The following is a 26114-nucleotide window of genomic DNA, read 5'->3' as shown; positions in this document are numbered from 1 at the left end:
GGAAGAGATGAGGACCCTTGCCTGTGTAGGCTTACTCGATGGATTGCTCAACAAAGCCAAGAAAAAGCCATAACTGAGACCCATGCAGGTACTTGTATCTACTCCTTTGACTTGGAGAAAGTGGGATGAGTCAAGGGAGAATACTAAATCTAGTTCTGTGTAATGAATCTAGCCAGGTGACAGACTTCTTTCTCAGTGACTGTAACCACAACTCCCTGATCTTGAGAATAGCTATGGACAAGGATAGGAGTTGAGAAAATGGTAAAGTGTTTAATTGGGGAAGGGTTCATTATGATTGAATGAGGCAAGAAGTAGGGAGAATAAATTGGGAACAGATATTTTCTCAGCAAAAGCATACAAGTAATGCAGAGGATGTTGAGGGACCACTTGGGTGGAGTTTGGGATAGATTTGTCCCATTGAGACAGAAAAAAAGAGAGTATGAAAAAGGAACCATGATTGACAAAAAAGGTAGGACAACTAGTTAAGAGGAAAAAGGAAGCATTCATAAGGTATAGAAAGCAAAAGACAGGAATGGCAGCCAGGAAGGATCTGAAGAAAGAACTTAGGAGAGCTAGAAGGAGGCATGAGAAAGCCTTGACAAGTAAGATTAAGGATAAGCTTATCTATGGATAAGCAAAGAACAGAAGGATGACTAGCGTCTAGGTAGAGCTGCTCAAGGATAAAGGAGGCAATGTGTGCCTGGAAACCAAAGAGGTAGGGAAGGTCCTAAATGAATACTTCCATTCTCATCAGACAGGGGGACCCTGGATAATGTAAGGTCAGTATAAGGTCAATATGTGCTGAAGCAAGTTGAGGTTAAGGAGGAGGACATGCACGAGCTTCTTAAAAATTTAGGATTGATAAGTCCTGGTATCAGGTGAGAAATATCCCACGTTACTACAGTAAAGTAAGGGTGCATTGTCAATAATCTTTACATTCTCCCTGCCCACAGAGAGATACCAGAGGATTGGAGAATGGCAAATGTAGGCCCCTTGTTTTAAAAAAAGGTGTGACGTATGTGCTATGATTAATCATTAGTCTAATGTTAAAATTATATTTCATATATGTAAAAGTTAGTTTTGGGTGGACAGGGATCATTTACATTCTACAGACACACGTGCTTTTTTTGCAGCTAGTAGCTGGCTTCAGCATCAACAAATGCATTTTCATTTTAAACACCATTGACCACAGAAGCCAGTTTGAAAGCTGAAGAGTCTGCTGTTGCATTGCAAGGTGAAGAGATGAAAGATTTTTATGATGTTTTTGAGATAAATGGAACAATGGATTGTTTACTTGAGTATACAAGAAGCCATTTTGTTTGTAAATTCCAGACAGCCTGGAAACAAGGGAGAAACTTCAAACAAAGTTAATTACTTTGAATCTGTAAGTGGACAGAGACTTCTAGCATGTAAGTGTGAAGAGACATTATGAACTTCAAAGACAGAAATGATGTCACATACCATGTGACATGAGAGATTTGCAAGAAATATATTATCGAAATGAGAGGCAGCTTAAGGGAACTCCTCGTCCTGTTCAGACAGGATTGAAAGCAGGAATATTTCCTGCAGAGGGGGAAAAAGCTTCCTATGTTACTCCTGAAAATGGGGAACACAGAATAAGTAAGCCTACTTCTGACTGTCTCTTTAAGATAAAGAGGGCAGTTTTATCATTTGGAACACAGATTCCAAAGTTTTTATTCAAGAGAAGAAAATGTTCGTGTGAAGAAAATCTCTGAAAAAGACAAATCATCAAAAGAATTGAGTTAATGAGTCCTGAAGATATGATGTTTAAAGGCACTTCATAATTATTTCTGAACTGAAAAATTAAGATTTTAAAGCAAGACCAAAATGATGCTGACGTTTTAAAATTGACTTTTGAGAGTTTGGGATTTTAAGACACATACACAATTGTGCATAATGGGGGTTTAAGTTACAGACAAGTAAGAAATGTCATGTTATTATTGGTTTAATAAAAACTTATTTTGAATTTACCATAACCTGAAGTCTCTTTAGTCCCTAACAAAATTGAGAGGGTTGTTAGTTAGTAACAAAGGTAATAGGGAGAATCCTGGGAATGATAAACCAGTGAGTCTTGCATCAGTGGTGTACAAATTATTGACGATAATTCTTAGGTACAGAATTTTTGAGCATTTAGAGAAGTATAGTCTGCTCAAGAACAGTCAGCGTGGCTTTGTGAAGGACAGGTCATGCCTCATGAGCTTAATTATGTTTTTTAAGGAAGTAAGAAAAGAAATTAATGAAGGTAAGGTGGTAGATAAGGTGTATACAGATTGTAGTTAGGCATTTCATTTCACAAGGACGCCCACCCCCCCCCCCCCCCCCAGGATAGAATCATTCAGAAAGTCACGAGAAATGGGATCCATGGAACTTTGAGAGTGTGGATTCAGAATTGGCTTGCCTGCAGAAGGCAGAGGGCAATAGTAGATGGACTGTATTCTGCCTGAAGGTCAGTGTCTAGCGGAATTTTGTAGGTTGCAACAGGATATAAGACAGGATGCAGATGGAGTTTAATCCAGATAAGTGTAAAATGGTGCACTTTGGAAGATCAAACAAAGGCAGAGTATATGATTAATGGCAGGATTCTTAATAATGTGGAAGAACAGTGGGACTTTAGGGACAATCCATAGATCTCTCGAGGTGGCTGTTCAGGTTGATAGGGTAGTTAATAAGGCTTATGGTATGATGGCCTTCATTAGTAGGGGGATTGAGTTCATGAGTCGAGAGGTCATGTGCAGCTCTTTAAATCTCTGGTTAGACCACACTTGGAATATTGTGTTCAGTTCTGGTTGCCTCATTACATGAAGGAAATGGAAGCTTTCGGGTGCAGAGGAGACTTGCTAGGATTTTCCTGGATTGGAAAATGTGTCTTATGAGGAAAAGTTCTTAGAGCTAGAGCTTTTCTCTTTGGAATGAAGAACGATAAGAGATGATTTAATAGAAGTCTACAAGATTATGAGAGGCATAGATAAGTAAGACAGTGAGTGCATTTTTCCCAGGGCAGGAGTAGCAAATGCCAGAGGACGTCTAAAGTTTAAAGTTTTGTTGTTTTTTTTTAAAACACAGAGTTGTGGGTACCTGGAATGCATTGCCAGGGGTGGTGGTGGAGATTGGTACCATAGGAACATTTAAAAGACACTTGGACAGGCACATTAATGCAAAAAAAATTGAGAAACTGGAGTATTTGAGAAAAGCCTATAGAGCTGGTGTTAAAAACATAGAAATGGAGTCCACTGTCTTTGCTGCAATGTGCCATAGTTGTGAAATTAAAGGTACAAAATTTGTAAGAATAAGATGGCACATTTTTAATTGCTATCTCAAGAAAATGAAATAAACTTTACATTCTAAATATTTAAAGATGATCATATTTAAATTCTTGTAAACGCACTTTTAAAAAAATCTTGTTTGGTGATTAATTTTTCCTCAATTCCAATTCAACGGCTCATTAAATTATTATTGTTTTATTTTACAGAACAGTGTGATTGTAACATCTAAAACTTCCTGTATAATTTGTTGTTACATTGACATCAATCTATAGAAAAAGCAATTTAAATCAAAGTGAAAATTTAATTCCAAAGATCAAAAGGAAATGTGAAAATCATCCTTGGAGGAAACAGAAACCCTAATTGCACACTTAAATTTAAAGCAATTTTTAGTTTGGCTCTTGAACAACTGCAACTGAAGCTTTGACTTCACCATTACTGACATCACCATGAAGGTTGATTTTAGTTGCACTCCAGGTGGGTATGTGCACTGCAGACAGGAAGCTCTGAGAATTGGGAAGGCTGGCTTGTGCAATTGTTTCCCACTGAGCTTCAGGTTCATCTCAAAATTCAAAGAGCTTGGTTCATCTAATACCAAAGTACTACGGGACCCTGAGTTTCATGCAAAACACATCTTAAAGAGTGATACTTTCAGATAACAGGAATTTTGCTCTTTACTTTTTCCATCCTTTGAAGTAGGCGTAAAAATGTTCATGTATTGATGTACACTTAAATTGGGGATTTACATTTAGTTTCATCTGAAATATCTTTTGATTCCTTTTTGTAAAATGCTTTCATTGAACATATTTTCTATATTTATCAAATATTTGTTTACTAAAGTTTAGATTGTGTCACAGAAGAATTATTCAGAAGCACATGATGTTCAGGCAGACAATGTAAAGAGTGTCAGCTGATTAACCTTTGTGCCACATTCCTGGTACAAATTTGTTATACAGTGGAATATTTTTATCATGAGCACAGAATGTCTAACATAGCAGCAGATAAGAACTGGAATTTTAACTGAAGCATTTTGCTCTTAACACTGTAACAGCTGAAGAATTGGCAGGGGCAAGGCGAATTGAAGGTTGCTGTCTTCTGAAGGTCACTGCAACACATCACATATTGCTGAGCCCTTGTCTGCCAACAGTAGAGCTTTATCATTTTCCAACAGATAGATGCTAGGATCGGAGAAGGTCTTTGTCAACATTCTTGGTGCAGCACTGAAGCCTGTTACCATGAGACTCTGCGACTGTAGTCGACCCTTTGCAATTATCCCCAGCTCTTGATTGCACCTCCTGCAGGATCTGTTTGAGAGATATTGCATTCAGCACCACAGTCCACAATTGCAAGGGTTTACCGTAGCATTAACTTTGAACTCAGATGACTCAAATTCACCCAGAAGCAGCAAAGCCTCAAAATGATCAATTGCTTACATCAATAATACAAATATATTCCACATTTACCTTCTGAGAAAGTCAACATTTTAAAAGTGAGATGCATATTACTAAATTTATTTTTCCCTTTTGTCTGCTATTGTATGTGTGACTTTACTAAATTAGATTGATGGTGACCACATGAAGTTCTGTTCGAGTACCAGATGTGTCCAAAGAAAATGGTGTCAATGTTCATCCAGAAACAGCTTGGGCTTTTAAAATAGAATTGAAGTATGTCAGTATAAGGAGACAGTAAATCATTTACAAGAATTTACAAGAATAGAATTCCAGCTTTCTATGAACTTTGTCAGATAAATGGAATAGCCTCGTATTACTTTATAATATGATTCAAAATGTAATTTAAGATTCCACGAACAACACATGAAATTTCATATTTAACATACAAAATAATTTTTAATTTTATTCCCATTTAATTGTACCTACTTGGTATTACTATAATTCATTGATAGTTTTCAGTACTCTCCATCAAATGGTTCATTAAATTTATCTTGATTGGATAGTTTATGATGCATTTGTGGTGGTCCGCCACTGCGGAAATCGTGCCGGCATATCATGTGCGCAGCAGCATAACTGGCGCAGTTGAAAGCTGGAACAGTACAAGCCCTAAAATGGCACTGGCCAGGCTGCCCAGCTAACAGATCAATAACAGGCTGGGGAAGAAGGGTATCATATGCAAGAATGTTCCTGCCCGCTATTGTTATTCATGCAGCTGATGTCAACCAATCAAACAAACGGCGGGAACACCAACTATATAAAAGGAGCCTTTCCAGCCTCAATAAATCTCAGAGCTTAACCTCTCACACTGTGAGTGTGTATGTGTTTCTTTGTAGCAGTAGGTTACAATTGGTGACCCCGACGGCACCTAAACCCAGCAATGGATAGCGAAGCAGCGATCAGCGCAGTCGGCCTCAAGCTCCTGACCTTCTGGAAAGTTCGACCTGGCATGTGGTTCGACCAGGCTGAGGCTCAGTTCCAGATTTGAGGCATCACATCTGAGTCCACTCGGTACTACCATGTGGTCAGCGCCCTGGATCCAAAGACTGAAGACAGTAGCCAACTTCATCCACAGGCCACCATCAGAAGGCACTTACATCTACAAAGAGCTATTTATTAACTGAGACCTTCAGGCTCTCACAGCAAGAGAGAGGGGCATGGCTGCTCCACCTTGATGGGCTAGGGGAGAGAACCCCATCAGCACACATGAACAAAATGCTGGCCCTTTTGGGAGACCATGAGCCCTGCATCATATTCAAGCAGGCATTCTTAGAGCAGCTGCCCGAGGACATCCAACTGCTCCTGGCTGACGCAGGATTTCAGTGACTCCAGAAAGTTGCAGCACGGACAGATATTCTGTGGAAGCAGAAACAGAAGTGCTCGGCTACCATAGGGCTCATCACAAAGTCTTCCAACCAGACCAAGGCAGGCAAGAGACAGGGACGAGTGGTTCTTCTACCACCAAATATGGGGCACCGAGGCCCACTGATGGTGGTTGCCCTGTGAGTTCCAGAGAAATTACAAGGCCATGGCCATGGTGGCTAGCCATTGAGAGAGCCTCCTGTATGTATGGGATTGCCTTTCCAGTAGACGATTCTTGGTGGATACAGGAGCGGAGGTCAGCATGATTCCCCCAACAGGTTTGGACACTATATGTAGGCAAGCGGGCCCTGCGTTGAGGGCTGCCAACAACAGCAGCATACAGAGCTATGGCACGCGTATGGCTGTGCTGCAGTTCAGAGGCAGTCACTTCTCGTGGGAGTTCACGCTGGCCACAATGCAACAGCCACTCCTCATAGCAGACTTCCTGCGGGCTCACGGCCTCTTAGTAGACCTCAAGGGCAAGAGACTTGTGCACGCGGAGACATTCCAAACCTTCGCAATGAGGAGCGCTGGACTCCAGGCATTGCACCTGGACTCCATCCACAGCTCAGACGAGGAGTTCTCCAAGGTGCTGCCCAAGTTCCCGGCAATCCTTTCCCCTCAGTTCATGGTGGAGGTGGCCTGACATGGCTTCAGGCATCACATCCTTACCAAGGGTCCACCTCTCCCCTGCACATGGTGCCTAAAGCATCTTGGGGCTGGAGACCATGTGGTGACTACTGTCAGCTTAACGAGGCCACCACTCCAGATTGTTACCCTGTGCCGCATATCTTGGACTTTGCGGCAAACCTGCACGGAGTGATGATCTTCTCCAAAGCGGACTTGCTGCAAGGGTATCACCAAATTGCGGTGCACCCTGACGACATCCCCATGACAATCATCATCTCTCCATTCAGGCTGTTTGAGTTCCTGAGAAGTCATTCAGGCTCAAGAACGAACGTGGCACAGACTTTCCAATGACTGATGGACGCAGTGGGCCGAGACCTGGACGGCACCTTTGTCTACTTAAACGATATCCTGGTAGCGAGCAGAATCTGGCAGGAACATCTACAACACCTTCAAAGCCTACGTAAGTTCAGCCTTGCTATCAACCTGGCTAAATGCCAATTTGGACTGAGCACGACTGACTTCCTGGGCCACAGGATTACAAAATGCGGGGCCACACCACTACCTAGCAAGGTGGAAGCTATCCAAAGGACTGCAGGAGTTCGTGGGGATGGTCAACTTTTATTGCAGATTCATCCCCGCAGCGGCTCGAACCAAGCACCCACTTTTCACCCTGATGACTGACAAGGCGAAGGATTTGACCTGGAATAATGTCTCTGCAAGAGCGTTTGTGGAAGCGAAGGAAGCCCTGGCTAATGCTGCACTCCTGGCCCACTCCCAGGACAGATCTATTCACAGCCCTCATGGTTGATGCCTCAGGAACAGCGATTGGTGGAGTTCTAGAGCAGTAGACAGAAGGAAGTTGGTGTCCGCTAGCTTTCTTCAGCAAACATCTGCGGCCTCCTGAGCTAAAGTACAATGCTTTCGACAGAAAGCTACTGGAGCTGTACTTAGCCATCTGCCACTTCCGGTACTTCCTAGAAGGAAAGCCTTTCACGGACCACAAGCCCTGACCAAGGTCTCCGACCCCTGGTCAGCCCGCCAGCAAAGACATTTGTCTTGCATCTCAGAGTGCACCACCGACATAAGGCACATTTTGGGTAAAGACAACAGAGTGCACACATGACATCACATACAACCCCAAGATTCTTTATTCTGCAGGCCAGGAAGAATATCTAATTACTGGAAAATGTAAACTGTGCATATACGAGAATATAAATGTTCAGTAATAAATAATGAGCAAAGTAAGAGCCCTTAAATATGTCTCTGATTGAGTTTGATGTTCAGGAGTCTGATGACTGAGGGGAAGCAACTATTCCTGAACCTGGAGGTACGAGTCTGGTTGACACCTGTACATCCTTCCTGATGGTAGCAGAGCGATCAGAGCATGTTTTGGGTGGTGTGGATCCTTGATCATTGCTGCTGCTCTCTGATGGCAGTGTTCCATGCAGATGTTCTGGTGGGGAAAGTTTTGCCTGTGGTGTACTGGGCTGAGTCCACGGCCTTTTGCAGGGCTTTTCACTCGGTGGCTGTGTATGAAGGTGAGACCTTTCTGGCAGGATATTACTGAAATATTAACAGAAATAACAGGGGTGGCCTTCACAGGTGACCCAGAGCTTTATCTTTTGGGCAACTTTATTGAAATAATTAATAAACAAACTAAATTCCGTATTTCATTTGTTAAGAAAGCCTTTGCAATGACTAAGAAATGTATTGCAATTAGTTGGAAATCAGACTCCTCTCGACAAATAATACAATGGACGGCTGAGATGAATAGTTGTTCACCTATGGAAAAAATTACAACTTAAAGAACAAATATAACAAATTTATTAATATTTTGCAGCCACATTCAGATCATATAGGGGACAAATTGTAATTATAAATACAATAATAAAAGGAACAATAATAAATGCTGCTGTAGGATAAATGCAAGTCGCTTCTCAGCATGAATGTGACGGTGTGATTTATAATGTGACAGTTTTGGAGGGGGAGGGGGCAGGGGTTGTTTTTTTTTGTAAAGATCAGGTTTTATTTATATATCTATATCTATCTATAATCCATCTATATCTATATATATAGGAAAATTTTTATGTTATTTATGAAAAAGAAAACAAAATTAATTGCTATACACTTCCATATTAATAGCAACATTTATCTCTATCCTTTGTTTTCTGTTCTCCCACTAGCTTCACATTTCCATTAAATTCCATTTATTTTGTTTCCTTGCAGTCTACAAAATAATTCATTGTGTTTAACTCAAGTAAAAAACTACAAACTTCTATTTTGTGTAGTAAAATGGTTAGGCTGAAAGTAAAGGCAAACCTTAAGGAAAATCAGTCCTTAAAAATAGTAGATTCCATATCTCTCCTCGGAGGCTTTGCTGGAGGGATCTTTGATAAAACTTCTCTTGCATAAAAAGTATTGTGAAGTCCTGCTTCTCGAAGTGCATGTTCAATTCGAACACGAGGATCAGCTACTATCTGCACAGAAATAAATTTATTTTGGTTCATGATTAAATATTAAAGTTGGAATAATACCAAAGAATGATTTGAGTCATAAATTCATGGAGCAAGATCTTGGCAGCATCTATCAGGTCAGTGGAGACTCACTTCACTTGAATGAAGTTGACAAATGCTACTACTGGCACATCTAGGTGCTTAAATATACACAGACAAAAATGGCCACGATGTATCACAGGACAGTAAGAAGACAGAAGCTCTGTCTATGGTAATTAAACGCAGTGATAATATTGAATACATAATATGTATGGTGATATTAGCCAATTCCATGATTGTATGTTTAAGTTGACCTCTCACCTTCTCATCCAATCATAAATATGCCATGTATCTAGCATTGAATTTAAGTATTTACCAGTGTACATAACAGTGCAAAAAGCCTATTTCATAGAAAACAAAACTTGGGATTGAATTTTAACTCTGATTCATTTGGAGTGGGATTGGGAGGCAGTCAATTGAGCATTGGAGGCCAAATATTTGGGGTTTTTTTAATTTTTGGAATGGCTTTAATGTAGTTATTTTACTAACATATTTGTTCCTGGCCTGATTAATTAGGAAGAAAGGGCACACATATTTAAAAGCACAATGCAAGCATTACATTTGATTAACTTTGGAGATACAGTAATTATACTGCAAAGTAGAAGACAAAATGGAAGGTGCATCAATGCTGCCACCCATTTCACAAATAACTCACAATATGCTGGAGGTTAAAAGGACATGCAAGAAGATAATCTTCCAGTTAGTGTGAGGAAGAAGCCTGCAGCTGGCACCAGGAATAAGATTCTCAGAAGTCAGCCAGGTTCCCAAAAGCAGGTACGTGATCTTGCGCTCCAGAGTTTCAGTATCTCAGAAAGTTCAATAAACTTGTTAGATTAGGAAATGTGTAAACAGTGGTACACTTATCTACATCTTCTTATGAAGATGTTCATCCACTTCACTGTTCCCTTTTAAATCGGCCTGTGGCATTACTTCTACCTTCTCATCTGACTGGTGAAAATAGAATCATCTGAAGGGAATAGGATGTGCATTTGAGAGAAAATAATTTCTCGGGGAATGAGAAGGGAATAGAACTTGCAGAATTTCTTTATCAGGAACCAGAATAGGCTGATGGGCCATCTAGCCTCTGTACCACAACAAATTGATGATACCATGAAAAAGAAACACTGCAAAATTTTGAAAACAATACCCGTTTTTATTTTTATTGAATGGCCCACAGGAAAAGGAAGCCTTCAGCAAAGGACCGACACCTCATCACACCCCTCTGCAACTGGTTGCTTGACTTCCTGTCAAACAGACCACAATCAATGAAGAGGGGTAATGACTTATCCTCCTTGATCCTACTCAACACTGGTTGTCCTCAAGGAGAAGAAGACGAAATGAACTGACCCAGTATGTAAAAGTAGAAGACAAAAATTTCTTGTTTATTTTCATTGTGTGATGACATTGTTTAATGGGTTTAATGTATTATATATGTTGAACGTTGAGTGGGTGGGGAGGGGGGGTGAAGGAGGGAGGGAAGGAAGGGGGGGAAAAGGGGAGAAAATGACACTGTGTATTTTCAAGAGGGAACTGTTTGTGTGTATTTTGGTCAGTATGGTTCATAGTGTGAAAAATTTTTTAAAAATTTAAAAAAAAAGAATGTGTAGTCAGTCCCTTACTATATTCCCTCTATAACCATAACTGCAGAGCTAAATAGTGTCCCAACTCCATCTTCAATTTTTCAATGATACCACAGTTATCAAATAGCAAGACGACAGAATACAAGAGATTGGAAGTCAAGTGGCATGGTCTGAAGATAACTAACTCTCACTTCCTTCAGCAGAGAGGTTAGAATACATCCTCTCCACATTAATGACTCTAAAGTGGAAAGCATCGATATCTTTCAAGTTCTTGGGAATAAGAATCTCTAACAACCTGATCTGGGACAAGCATAATGTCATAATGGATACGGTAAAGAAAGTGCCCCAACGCCTAGACCTTTTTAGAAGATGGTATGTTCCGGTTGTTCCTGAAAAACTTCTACGTGTGCACCTGATGCTGGAGCTACTCTGCTCAAGGTCAAAAAGAAGCTACAGAAAGAAGTGAATGTAGCTCATAAAATATTGTAAACTTTCCTTCTCTCCATGAATCCCAGTTACATTTTCTGCTGCCAACATAATGAAGTACACATTCCTCCCATCAGGGACAAGCTTAAGGGTATGAAAACATATCACAACAGGCTTAGGGACAGTTTCTTCTGCTCAGCCATCATGTTCCTGAAAGAACATCACAACATTGTGTCCTTGCTGTGGGTTTAATTGATCTTTCTTTTCATTGAAATCCTAGACTGTGTAAATTAGACTATTTACAGGGTTGTACGAATGTTAAAGACAACCTGATAGTCTGCTGAATGAAGAACCCTTCTCACTGTATTATGTATAAAGTGACAATTAAGATTGAAACTTAAACCTTAATATGAAGCAAATATATTCACATCGCACCTGTTTATCAGTGTATGTAGATAAATGAAATGGTGGCTTTTGGAGCAAAATGTCTTCTTGTGCTGCAACTCCAAACCGAGCTTTGGATGCTTCTGTGTCACCCATCATCCTGACAGGATCAGCCTCCACTGTAACAGCAAACTATGAAATAAGCACAAAAGATAAAATTAAATGTCTAAGATTAGTATGATGTTGTATAAATACAGAAGTTTAAGAGAATTGTCTCGATGGTAAATATTATTCATTTAAGTCCTTAAGTATTTGATTTCGCCATATAATAATGCTGCAGAGGAAATGTTTTCAAATGAAGGATTCAATGCGGCATGGAATAAGCAAATATTCAATCCAATGTGTGCACATTACTTTGGTTATGTGCCTAATATTCATTTTATGTGCCCTCCAGAGCAAATAATGGGGCTTATTGTTTGTGGAAATTGGAGGCTGATTTATGGTTCAAATGACAGCCAAATTAGACTGAGGTCAGAGTTCCTCAGTGTACAGTGATTGCTAAAGTGATCCAAATCATAAAACCTAAAATAATACATTTATTTGATTAGGATGGCACGGTTAACATAGTGGTTAGCGCAACATCTTTACAGCGCCAGCAATTGGGACTGCACTGTCTTTGTGGAGTTTGTACATTCTTCCCGTTTCTGCATGGGGCTCCAGTTTCTTCCCACCATTCAAAATGTGCTGGGGATGTAGGTTAATTGAATGTAAATTGGGCAACACAAACTCGTGGGCTGAAATGGCCTGTAACCATGCTGTGTGTATGTCTAAATTTAAATTTAAATAGTAAGCAGGGAAATGCTAGGCTTGACATTGTTTTCCACACGTTGATATACTGGTCACACTCAGCAGAATTATCCTAGGTAAAATTCTTGAAACACTATTGCTCATTGAAACTGTTGTCAGACTTACAAGAGTGGAATAGCATTAACTGGGTATTTTAGAATGTTTTAGATCAAAGAAAAACTATTAATATATTTAAATTAATTACTAATTCCTTAATGATGCTTCACTGAATAAACGAATGATTTCTAAAAATTTATTAAAAATTAATCAGCTTAAATTCTGCACAACATTGCTTAATGGCTCAAATATGAAACAAAATTCACAAAAAAATTCACTAACCCTAATTATATGGTCACGAATTACCTTTAAGCATCATACCTTTTGCCAATAAGCATCCAGATGCTTCTGATGTTCCTCGGCTTCTTGCATTTTCTTCAGAATGATTGCCTTCTTTTCTTGGAGACGTGCCTGCAACATCTCTTGTCTGTACTTCACCCTATTTACAATCCAACATTTAGTCTACACTTGTAGTCTATTAATAATCCCACTGTGGAAGATAAAATAGTTTTAAAATGGCTTGAATTGTAGATAATTATGTGAGTATAAACAGAAGGATAAAATGCAAATTTGGACATTTGGATCATTAATATTTACTTCTAGGAACTGCAATTTGCAACTGCAATATTATCATACATTTCACAAAAAGGTTAATTTTCTTTATTTGTGTAGGTACACTATTTTCTTGTGCTCTTCTTTGCCTGCAGGATCCTCCAAAAGACAGAGTGCAAAACAATCTCAAATTGCACCAGAGGTTTCAACAGGGACCCGGCTTACAGTACCTCAGAGCAAGTAATGAATATGGAAGGAGGGGTGACTAAATAAACGATCACACATGCAAACCATAATTAGAGAAAATGGAAGAGACAAATAACAGATTTAGAGCAGACAGCTAACCCACCTCATAGACCCAAAGGATAGAATAAGGATGAACTAATGTCAGCTAATAGAACCTAAATTACAATCTTAGTTTAAATTTAAATAAATCTATAACAGTTAACACAATCATCAGAAGGAAGGAGAGATACAGGAATTATACAAAAGGAATAACTATTTATTACTTTTTCCCCCTTCTCTGATCATTTGTTTCTGTTTATAGGAAATGTCTCCAAGCTTATTACTTGTAAAATATGCATGTCATCTCTCCAGTCTGATAAAAACAATTGCTAATATTTTGTCAGAAAGTAGCACTGTCAGATGAAATCTAATGATTCTTATTTATTTCTGTTAATGACAGTGCTTTGGGCCACTTGGACCTATTTGCCCTCTCCCAGTGTGGAGCTGATGCCTAAATTGTCTTCTCTTACTTTCAATTGTACACAAATCCCTTCTTGTGGTGAGTTATTATGAAGGGAGTTTAAAAAAAAATCTCAACACAATGGCTGAATTGTAGAACAGCATACTATTGAAATAGTGTAAACAAATAAACCATTGTTAATATATGTTAGATGTTTAACATGGCAATAGTTACATTACCAATCAGCTGTTCTACTGGATTTGAAATTGATCAAAGGAGCCTAGTTGTGATGGGTAGTACCAGCCTCCAAAATGTTTTCTCATAGCCTATTGACAGCTTCAAACAATAGATTGGATTTTTTTTCAGTAAAGTTGGCTGCAATTATTGTAGTAAGTTCACAGTGTTCATTTTAATAAGCCTCTGAATTTTATAGAAACTTCCAGCGAAAGGACAAGCGCAAATAAATGCTATAGGCCTTAAATACCGCCAACCTCCTATTTAAAAAAATGATTGAATTATTGAAGGATGGGAGACAAATCTGTCAGCAAAACATCTGCACTTACCAATTTTATACCAATAGTAACCAAACTTATTGTATTCTCCCACATTTCCACTCATTGACCAAAATTCTATCACTCATCAAAACACTAGGGGCAGCCTGGTTAGAGTAACATTTAGCGCAATGCTGACACAGCACTAGAGATCGAGACCGGGGTTCAAATCCCACACTGTCTAAAAGAAGTTTGTACGTTACCCCTGTCTGTGTGGCTTCCTTCCACCGTTTGAAACATACTGGAGGTTATTAATTGGACGGCTCAGGCTCGTGGGCCGAAATGAGCTGTAACCGTGCTGTATCTCTAAATTTAAAAATTAAATTCAATATTAAAATTAAACTTACAGTAGTTAACTAATCAACTTATTATCATATTCTAGGGATGTGGGAGGAAAATGAAGTACCCAGAGGAAACTAGCAGTAACAGAGAGAGCTAGCAAACTCCTTACATGGAGTACTGGAGATCATGGAGCTGTAAGACAACACAGATATGAGTTGTGCCACTGTACCACTTCACATTTTAATTATTCTTTTATATTGGTTGTTTATTGTTTTAAAAAGAGGACACATTTTACTTTTATCTATCTTTTCTTTTAGAATATCCTCTTGCTCCCTCCCTGAAGAAGGATCTTTTGATCTAAACTATCAAATATGTTTGTCTTTCTGGATACGCCATCTGCTCTGCTGAGTATTTCCAACAATTTATTTTTCTCTTTCATTCCACTTTTTGCATTTTTGTGTTTGAATGGACATAAGGGAATTTCCGTTTTATTAGAGCATTGTATATAAGACAATATATAAATCACTTCTGATTCATATTCTATATTGCATTATATAAAAGTTATGTAACTAATATGTACACAATATATACATGTAATATTTCTCTTTACCAAATCAATAAAAATATTTTTAAAAGAAATGAAATTCATCCTTACCGCTCCCTGTCCTTCTTTGCTTGCTCAGCCATTTCATTTTTCAATTCTTCTAGTCGTTGTTGGTACCTTTGTTCTAACTCTTCCCTCCTACGTTGCTTCTCAGTATGGCACTGGTTTATCTAATGGCAAAATAATGGATCTTTTAATTTTAGGAAGATGAAGTATTTTTTTCTTTACAAAAAAAGTGAAAACCCTCCTGAATAAAAAAGATGTCTAAAAATGTTTGGATCTCTCCCTCGTCTTTCAGTGTATAAATACTGCATGAAATATTATATCAATTTGTAGGGACTACAAACAATGGAAACATGAGCTGAGTTGCAAACAGATAAAAACAACTTAGTTTATCATTCTTGATAAATGGTTTGAAATACTCAGATATTGTGGACGTTAACTATCTGAAGATGCACATTGAAACCGGCTCTGCATGTCAGTTTATTGTCATTAATGACAAAAATGGAAGGAAGGAGCACGGTGGCCAATTAATAATTTGCAATATATAGATCACCTACCTTTTCTCTATCTCTGGCTCTACGGCACATTTCCTGTTCTGCTTCTTTTTTACATTGCTCTATTTCTCTCTCTGTTTTCTGGGCAGCAATAGCAGCTTCCAGGCGTGCTATTTCTTCTTGGTGTGCACGCATCTGTTGAACCTGAAGAGAACTGCCATTGTACTATTGATAATACAAATATCAGTCAATAATATCTGTCATGAACAGCAATATTGATTATATGGACATACCTTGACTGTTCACATTAAAAATCACTTTCCTCTCAATTTTGAATTCAGCAAATGGGAAAAAACAGCATCAAAGGTACGTCACCAGTTCAAGTGTGATTTGAGAAATTGCATATTTGCATTTTATAACCAGAGATTATGACACCTTCCTTCAAATTCAGTAAGTAATTATGTTTCGATGTACAATGTATAGAATGTATAGATTATCCTGGGTTTTTTATAGTTGATCTTAATTACATATGATCATTATTTATCCATAGTGAAGTTAATAATACTGTTGTTCTCTAATAAGCTTACTAGTTATTGAAAATCAAAAGAAATACAGATAGAATACTGGAAATGTGAACTTGAACTGAAAATGCAAGAAACACTACGGCAGGTCAGGAAGCATTTTGTGAGGCGAAAGAGAGAGAAAGAAAAACAGACTTAAAATTATCCTCCTGTATATGTATATGGGAATTGACAACCACAAGAAAATAGCTACACTAGAAGCTGCTCAAAAAAGAAAAATAAAGCAATAGCGAAAAAGTTGAAATGAAATAAGAAATGGAGGGAGGGGAATTGCAGTCACAGAAAAGAAGCTGAAAAGAATGATAAACACAAAACACAAAGAAACAGAGATAATGGTGAGGCCAAATTTGGAGTACCCTTTGTAGTTTTGGTCACCTAACTACAGGAAAGATAACAATAGGATAGAAAAAGTACAGAGAAGATTTACTAGGATGTTGCCCGGACTTCAGGAACTGAGTTACAGGGAAAGGTTAAACAGGTTAGGCCTTTATTCCCTGGAGTGTAGAAGAATGAGGGGAGATTTGACAGAGGTATTTTTAATTATAAGGGGGATAGACAGATAAATGTAGATGGGGTTTTCCACTAAGGGTAGGTGAGATACAAACCAGAGGCCATGGGTTAAGAGTGACAGGGGAAAAGTTTAAGGGGAGCATGAAGGGGAACTTCTTCACACAGAGAGTGGTGAGAGTGTGGAATGAGCTGCCAGCTGAGGTGGTGAATGCAGGATCATTTTTAACATTTAAGAATAATTTGGACAAAGTCCATGCATGGGAGAGGTATGGAGGGTTATGGACTGGGTGCAGGTCAGTGGAACTAGGCAAAAAAGGTTTGTCACAGACTAGAAGGGCCGAAGGGGCTTGTTTCTGCATTCTATGGTTCTATGATACCAAAATAGGTGGTAGAGGAAGTGGTATTGAAGATACTGAAAGGGTAGATGAGAGAATGGGCAAAGACGTGACAGATGAAATACAATGTTGGAAAGTGTATGGTCATGTATGTTCATTGAAGAAATAGATGGGTAGACTATTATGTAGATAGGGAGAAAATTCAAAATTCTGAAGTGAAAGGGGACTTGGGAGACCTCAAAGGTTTATCTCCAGGTTAAGTGAGTGGTGAATAAGGTGAATACAATGTTGGCATTCATTTCTAGAGGGATAGCACACAAGAGCAGGAATTCTGAGACTCTACAAAGAACTGGTGAGACCTCTCTTGGAGTACTGTGTACAGCTTTGGGCATTGTATTTGAGAAAAGGTACTGGCATTGGAAAGGGTTCAGAGAAGATTTACTAGAATGATACCAAGAATAAAAGGGTTAGTATATGAGAATTGATTGTTAGCTCTTGGGCTGTACTCTTGGAGTATAGAGGATGAGGGAGGTCCTCACAGAGGCATTTCAAATGCTGAAAGGCCTGTACAGAGTAGATATGGCAAGGATGTTTTCCATGGTAGGTCATTCAAGGACAAGAGGGCATAATTTCAGGAAAAAAGGGTGTCAATTTAAAACACAGATGGAAAAATTTCTTTAGGCTGAGGGTCGTGAGTCTGTGGATCTTATTGCCACAGGCAGCTGTGGAAGTAAGGCCATTGGGTGTATTTAAGGTAGAGATTGACAGGTATTTGATTAGTCAGGGCATCAAGGGTTACGGGGAGAAATCTGGGGAGTGGGGCTGAATGGGCGGATGGATGAGCTCATGATTAGAATGGTAGAGCAGACTCAATGGGCCTACTTCATCTCCTATATCTTGTGATCTTGTGAACTCTGCTCTTAAGCTCGTCATTAACCAATAAAGCCACAATACCACTTGCCATTCTAATTAATTGCTGAACCTGAATATTAACTTTCAGTCAATCACTCATGGAGAAGGACACCCAAGAATACAAACACCATTCAATCTCACACTATTTTAAACCATTTCATTTTTTCTGCCAAGATGGATAATCTCATATTTTTGACAATGTTTTCCAGCTCCCATATTCTTCCCCATTCACTTAGCCTATCTATCCTCTATGGAGCCATTCTGCATCCTCCCCACAGCCCACACTGACACCAAATTTTATTTCATCAACAAACTTTATTTCATCAACAAACTTACACATGTACGCGGCAGGGATGCCCACTATCACCTTTATTGTTTGCGTTAGCTATAGAACCACTAGCAAAATTGATAAGAATAGATAATAATATAAAAGGAATAAAAATAAAAGACAAGGAATATAAAATCAGTCTATTTGCGGATGATGTTATAGTGTACTTAACAGAACAAGAACTATCAATAAAAGAATTATATAAGAAATTGAAGGAATATGGAGAAGTGTCGGGTTACAAGATAAACGTAAATAAAAGTGAAGCAATGCCTATGAATAATGCGGATTTCTCAAAATTTAAGAAGGAATCTCCATTTAGATGGCAAATGCAGGCAATAAGATACCTAGGTGTACAAATAAACAAAAATCTCGGCCAACTATATAAACTCAATTATTATCCACTAATGAAAAAAATTACAGGACGATTTAGAGCATTGGAAAGATTTACCACTAACACTAATAGGAAGAATAAACTGTATTAAAATGAACATTTTTCCAAGGATATTATACTTATTTCAGGCATTGCCAATACAACTGACAGAAAAATTCTTCAAGGAGTTGAAGAAAATAATAAGGAAATTTTTATGGAGAGGGGGGAAACCGAGGATAGCACTAGATAAATTAACAGAATGGTATAAACAAGGAGGCTTACAACTGCCAAACTTAAAAAATTATTATAGAGCCGCACAATTAAGATACCTATCAGATTTTTATCAAACAAGGGAATAACCAGACTGGACGAGATTAGAATTAGATAAAATAGGGGAAAAGATACCTGAACACATATTATATAAATGGGATGAAAAATTGGTACAACATAGAAGTTCTCCAGTATTACATCATCTCCTCAATATTTGGAAGAAGATTCATGTAGAAAGAAATAAAACAAATTATCAATTACCAAAACTAATATTGACGCAAAACAAGTTACTCCCTTTTACAATAGATAACCTTTCCTTTAGAGAATGGGAAAAAAAAGGGATTAAAAGAATAGAAAATTGTTTTTCAGGAAATAGATTCTTATCCTTTGAACAAATGAAAGATAAGTACAATATAACTCAAGATACAGCGCTGGCATATTACCAATTGAGATCCTACTTGAAGGATAAATTAGGAAGCAGTTTGAGTTTGCCAGAGGCAAGTAACCTTGAATATGTGATTACAGATACAATGATAATCAAAAGATTTATAACAAATATGTATATTAAACTGCAAGAAAAGGAGAATGAGGAAACAAATGGTAAAACTAAACAAAAATGGGAACAAGATTTAAATATAAAGATAAAAAAGGAAACATGGGAGAAATTATGTTCTGGAACGATGAGAAATACAATAAATACGAGGCTACGTATGATACAATATAACTGGATACACAGACTATACATTACACCTCAAAAGTTAAATAAATGGGACCCAACAGTATCTGATAGATGTTTTCGATGTAAAAAAGAAATGGGAACAACAATTCATGCAATCTGGACATGTGAGAAAGTAGAAAAATTTTGGGAAGATCTCAATCAGATATTAAATAAAATAACAGAAAACAATATACCAAAGAATCCAGAGATCTTTCTCCTAAGTAACATAAAAAACAAAGAATTTGGAATTGATTTGGATGGTGCACAAAAAAGATTTGTTAAGATAGCTCTAGCCGTAGCAAAAAAATGTATTATGTCAACCTGGAAATTGGAAGATAATTTGAAAATACAACAATGGTATATAGAAATGAATAAATGTATTCCACTAGAAAAAATAACATATAGTTTAAGAAATAATACTGAAATATTCGAACAAATATGGGAGCCTTACATTAAATACAATAGCGAAAACCTACCGGGAACAATCATTACCTAAGTTGATGGAAGGAGAAGGAAAGAAAAGAATGGACTCAGTAGAATTTCTGGTGTATTTTTGTTGAGTGACAACATTGTCTGACTGGTTTAATGTATCCTAGATTGTATACCTAAAATGGATGGGAGGGGGGGGGTGGGTTGGGAGGAGGGAGGTGGGGGGGAGAAAATGTCACTGTATATGTGTGAAAAGGAAAAAGTGTGTATCATGACTAATGTGATTTATGGTGTGAAAAATAAAAAATTTAAAAAAAAACAAACTTACACATGTGACACCTGATCTCTTTATCCAAATCAATGATGTAGATTTTGAACTGCTGAGGGCACAACACTGATCCCTGCAGCCTGATCACAGCACTGTCTAAAAAGCACCTACCATATGTGTGCAATAGTCATTACCTTGTAAGAGCTGACCCCAACTTTTGGCTCCAAAATTTTGACCCCAAAATTTGCTCTTTTCCATTTATTATGTGTAAAAGTTGACCCCTTTTTGTTTGAATATTTTATTTTGTTTTTTTTTTATACACTGAAAGCAATTCAAACAGTCATGCAATCTTTTTCAACATTCATGTAACATATAGAGTCTGTTACCCTTAAATATATAATCATACATAGGAACATAGGAAGTAGGCCAAAAATGGCCCATCGAGCCTGCTCTGCCATTCAATACGATCATGGCTGATCTAATTTATGACCTAACTCCACCTACCTGCCTTTTTCCCATATCCCCTAATTCCTCTATCATGTAAAAATTTATCTAACCGAATTTTAAATATGTTTAATGAGGCAGCCTCAACCACTTCCCTGGTTAGAGAATTCCAAACATTCACTACTCTCTGGAAAAAACTATTTTTCCTCATCTCTGTCCAAAATCTACTCCCCCGAATCTTGAGACTATGTCCTCTCGTTTTAGTTTCCCTGCCAGCGCAAAAAACCTTCCTACATCTATCCTATCCATACCCTTCATAATCCTATGTTTCTATAAGATCTCCTCTCATTCTTCTGAACTTGAGCGAATACAATCCTAGACGATTTAATCTTTCATCATAAGTCAACCCCTTCATCCAGGGATCAACCTAGTAAACCTCCTCTGGACCGTCTCCAAAGCCAGTATATCCTTCCTCAAATATGGAGACCAGAACTGGACACAGTACTCCAGGTGCGGTCTCACCAGTACCTTATACAGTTGCAACATTACTTCCCTACTCCTGAATTCAATTCCTCTAGCGATGAAGGCCAACATTCCACTTGTCTTCTTAATAACCTGCTGCACCTGCAACCTAACTTTTTGCGATTCATGCACAAGCACTCCCAAGTCCCTCTGCACAACAGCATGCTGTAGTTTTTCACCCTTTAAATAATATTCAGTTCTTTTATTTTTCTTGCCAAAGTGGATAACCTCACACTTACTAACATTGTACTCCATCTGCCAGACCTTTGCCCACTCATCCAGCTTAACTATATCCCTCTGCAGACTCTCCACATCCTCATTACAATTTGCTCTTCCACTCAATTTGGTGTCATCCGCAAACTTGGCTACACCACATTTTGTCCCCTCCTCCAAGTCATCAATGTAAATGATGAACAGTTGTGGGCCTAACACTAACCCCTGCGGCACCCCACTTACCACTCTCTGCCAACCTGAAAAACTCCCATTTATCCCAACTCTCTGCATCCTGTCAGACAACCAATTTTCAATCCAGGCCAATATACTTCCCCGGACTCCACTTTCCTGTAACTTACTGATAAATCTCTTGTGTGGCACCTTATCAAACGCTTTCTGGAAATCCAAATATACAACATCAACCTGTTCCCCTCTATCCATTGCACCCATTATATCCTCAAAGAACCCTAACAAGTTTGTCAAACAAGATCTTCCTTTCTAAAACCATGCTGCGTCTGCCTGATTGAACCCTTACGTTCCAAAAGTTTCACTATTTCATCTTTAATGACGGCTTCAAGCATTTTTCCAACTACAGACGTCAAGCTAATTGGCTGATAATTTCCAGTCTTCTGCCTACATCCCTTCTTAAAAAGTGGCGTGACATTTGCTGTCTTCCAGTCTGCCGGGACCTGCCCAGAATCCAAGGAATTTTGGTCTATGACCACCAATGCATCAACTATAACTTCTGTCATTTCCTTCAGAACCCTTGGATGCACATCATCAGAACCAGGTGATTTGTCTGGCTTTAGTCCCATTAGTTTCTCTTCCAGGTTATACAAATACTAGTGGGGTTCACAGCCCCCATCGAAACCTAAGAAAAAACCACCTAGCTAACTAAATAACAAAGGTAAGGAATAAAAAGAAAAGACTAAAAAACAAAACTTAAAAATTTAAATTAAAAAAATGCATGTCCCCTGTGCCATGACCCACTTCATTTTCCTGCTGGGACAGATTTTTATATTGTCCATATTTCAAAGCGAGGAGGAACTAGTCAATCTGGATGCCCATGCATTTCAAATAGGGTTGCCACAGTTTAACGAATGTGTCATATTTCCTCCTCAGATTATAAGTGATTTTCTCCAAAGGGAATGCATTTCTGCATTTCCATATACCATTGTGTGGCATTGAATTGAGAGCTGGACTTCCACATAACCGCTATACACTATAGTGCTACCAACAAGGCAACTTTCATGAACTGAATTTGATTTTTGGATAGTCCAAAACTCACATCCCCCATATCTCCCAAAAGCTACTACTCCAGATCTTGTGGAAAATCCACCTTTGTAATTTTTTTCAGAATGTCCCCCAGGTCCATCCAGAAGGATCTCACCTTTGTACAGGTGAATGGACAAAGGTTCCAATCTCCACACCACACCTAAAGCACATTTCTGAAATTTCTGGCTTTGATTTATGTAATTTTTGTGGTGTGAGGTACAGCTGGTGTAAGAAGTTGTTAATGACCCCAGTCACATTGTCCAGACACATGTCTTTCCACCACTCTTCATTGATTGTTATGTTTACATCTGACTGCCATCTCTCCCTCAACCTGTGTAAGCCTGGCTTCAGGCCCTCACTTTGGAATATGTAATAATGTAATACATTCCAGAAATAAATTTACATACATTCCCCAGTCAAATTAGAATCTCCACATTACTATGTCAAGGTAGGGTCATAAACGGTCCTAATTTTCCCCTTAAGAAAGAACTTATTTGCAGATAACAGAAGAATGTTCTATTGGACAAATCGTTTGTTCCTCAGCTGCTCGAATGACAGGAGCTGCCTTTGTTTATAACAATCCTCGATATACCTGATCCTTTTCTGGCACCAGATGCCCAGAATCTTATTACCCAGAGTCAAAGGTATTAACATTCTGGGTCAAATGCATTTTAGGAGATATCCCCACCTTCCATCTAATACATTGATTTATTCTTTGTCATATCTGAAGTATATGCTTTAGTATATCTGTTTTCTTTAAAATTAATTTTGTATCCCACTTATATATACATTCTCCTGCCATCTATTCACCTACCGCGGGTAGTCCGGTTTAGGCCCAGGAAGGGCAGGGGAGGGGGTCAAAAAATGTGGCGATATTCTTTAGGAAGCCTGGGCTTCCTAATAACACTTTTTGAAATTTGGTAATTTTAACCCTTCAAAATGTAATCCCATGACATGGAGATTCTAGCCACCTTATCATTCCACCAGAACCTTCTTAAAGAAACCCTGTGACAATGAAATGGGAAACGATTGGAAAAAATACTGGTGTCTTGGTATTACCCTCATTCTAACACAGATAATTCTGCCACCATCTATCAAGGTCTTCCTCAATCTTTCAGACCAAAGGGAGATAATTAAGTTTGTACAAGTTGTGTAAATTTATCTATTTTTATCCCCAAATACTCACTTCCTTCCTGCAGCCATTTAAACTGACTACCCTGTTGATATAATCTCTATCCATCAAAGGGATAATTTCATTTTTGTCCAGATTTACCTTATACCCCGAGACCTTCCCATAATCCTCCAGTGTGGACCCCCTCGGGGTCTGTCAAATACACTAACATATCATCAGCAAAAAGGTTGATTTTGAGCTCCACCTGGTCCACCATGACCCCCTTTATGTCTGGATTCCGCCAAATGGCTTCTGCCAGCAGCTCAATTGCCAGTATAAACAGCGCTGGAGACAATGGACAGCCCTTCCTACTCAATGGAAACATTGGAGACATCTGCCCATTTGTAATAATTTTTGCTTCTCCAGTACCTTGAACAAAAAGTCCCACTCCAGTCTGTTAAAGTCTTTCTCTGCATCCAGAGATATGGACCATCCCAGATCCACCCCCCCCACCCCCCCCCCCCCCCCCCCCACTGTACCAGTCTTGCTATTGTTTGCTGACTGCCTCCTTTCTACAAATTAAGCTTGATCTGGTTTTGCTAATTTTGGCTGTTAGCTAATGCTTTTCCAATGATTTTATAATGTTTTTATTATGGGTCTACACAAGGCAGGGCTCAATGGATTCCTGCCATTTTTGGGTATCATCATCATGAATGTTGTTGAGAAAGACTCCATGAGGGTATGCGTCTCCGTTGCCTGATCCACTATCTTCATAAGAAAGGACATTAGCAAATCTTTGAACTCTTTATAAAATTTGGCAGGGAAATCATCCTTTCCCAGTGATTTGCCAGCTTGCAAAGAGCTCAAGGTCTCTGCAATCTCCTCTTTAGAGAAAAGGGCATTCAGCCCCTCTTGCTCTTCCTGATCCAAATTTGGTAGGCCCAATGAAAGCAGGAAATTGTCTATATTGGTGGGATCATCCCTTGATTCCTATTTAAACAATTCTTTGTGAAAAAAACCTCCCAAATGTATCATTTATTTATTTTGGTTTCTATAAGATCTTGCCTTCTCTGTTCGAATTGCATTAATTGTTCTCAAGGCCTCTTCACCCTCACCAGCCAGGATAAGACTTTGTGGGTCTTCTCTCCCAGCTCATAATACTTCTGTCTAGATCTTAAACTCAACTTTTCTGTTTTATATGTTTGTTAAGTACTATATTTGAGCTTTTTATTCACCAAATTTTTGTATTTTTCTTCTGTACCTGCTCCTTGATAATCCTTTTCCAATTGAGCCACCTCCTGTTCTAGGGTGTTAACCTCCTTCATGTGCCCATTTTTAATGCTTTTGGTATATCCAATGATCTGTCCCCTTAAGTAAGTATTTAATATGTCCCCTTAAGTAAGTAAGTAATATGCCCCTTATTTGGAAGTTATCCTCAGTAGAGGAGCAATATGTGTAACAGAACAATTCTATCTGGGTCCTGACTAAGCTACAAAATTCCAGTTTTCCCAACAGCAGCTTATTCAGGTGCCATCTATACATTGTAGCCTGCCTATCTGGTATTATATTGGATAAAATCAAGGAAGAGTGGTCCAACACTAGCCATGCCATTTACTCGGTTTCCACTATCCTACCCTCCAATTTGGCTGACGCCAAAAATAAATCAATGTTTCAGATTCACCCTTCTCCAGACATCGATGAGATTCAACTTTTTCATAAAAGTCAGGGTAGACTTAGCTGACCTGACCCTGGTTTCTTTTTTTGCTGACTTGTCCATGACTAGATCCAAACAAAAACTAAAATCTTCTCCAATCAAGATGTTCTTACACCCTTCACTTAGTTTCAAGAATATATCTTGTATACATTTTTTCGTTATTGAAATTCTGAGCATATACTTTCATAAATGTATAGGATTCTGAGTATATTTACCAATGTATCATTATAAATCTCTCCAGTGAGTCCATATCCCTGGCCACCACTGGAACATTCCTTCTTATCAAAATGGTCACTCCTCTGGCCCTGGAATTGAAGGAGCACATCACCACCTGACCCACCCACACCCCCCTTTAATTTTAAATGCACTTGTTCTAT

At 38.6% G+C, this 26114-nt stretch overlaps 1 protein-coding gene and 1 pseudogene across 8 annotated transcripts in view; one reads left to right on the top strand and one right to left on the bottom strand.

Moving 5' to 3' along the window:
- LOC138762475 (uridine phosphorylase 2-like) overlaps nt 1-4938 on the top strand; it is a 42333-nt pseudogene extending 37395 nt beyond the window's left edge.
- LOC138762114 (coiled-coil domain-containing protein 148-like) overlaps nt 1-26114 on the bottom strand; it is a 146711-nt gene that overhangs the window by 29048 nt on the left and 91549 nt on the right. For 4 of the 8 annotated variants that reach the window (XM_069935476.1, XM_069935469.1, XM_069935475.1 and 1 more), the window contains 6 exons: nt 15801-15941; nt 15292-15410; nt 12888-13005; nt 11715-11855; nt 9041-9198; nt 4282-4585 (listed from right to left, as the gene is read on the bottom strand). In XM_069935476.1, the coding sequence (XP_069791577.1) occupies nt 9052-9198; nt 11715-11855; nt 12888-13005; nt 15292-15410; nt 15801-15941 (666 nt within the window). In that variant the 3' untranslated portion in view covers nt 4282-4585; nt 9041-9051. The other 4 variants (XM_069935471.1, XM_069935470.1, XM_069935472.1 and 1 more) reach the window with 4 other exon arrangements.

Source organism: Narcine bancroftii, chromosome 4 (assembly GCF_036971445.1).
Source record: "Narcine bancroftii isolate sNarBan1 chromosome 4, sNarBan1.hap1, whole genome shotgun sequence".
NCBI lineage: Eukaryota > Metazoa > Chordata > Chondrichthyes > Torpediniformes > Narcinidae > Narcine > Narcine bancroftii.
The sequence above is the reverse complement of the archived record's forward strand: the minus strand, read 5'-3'. Positions and strand labels throughout refer to the sequence as shown.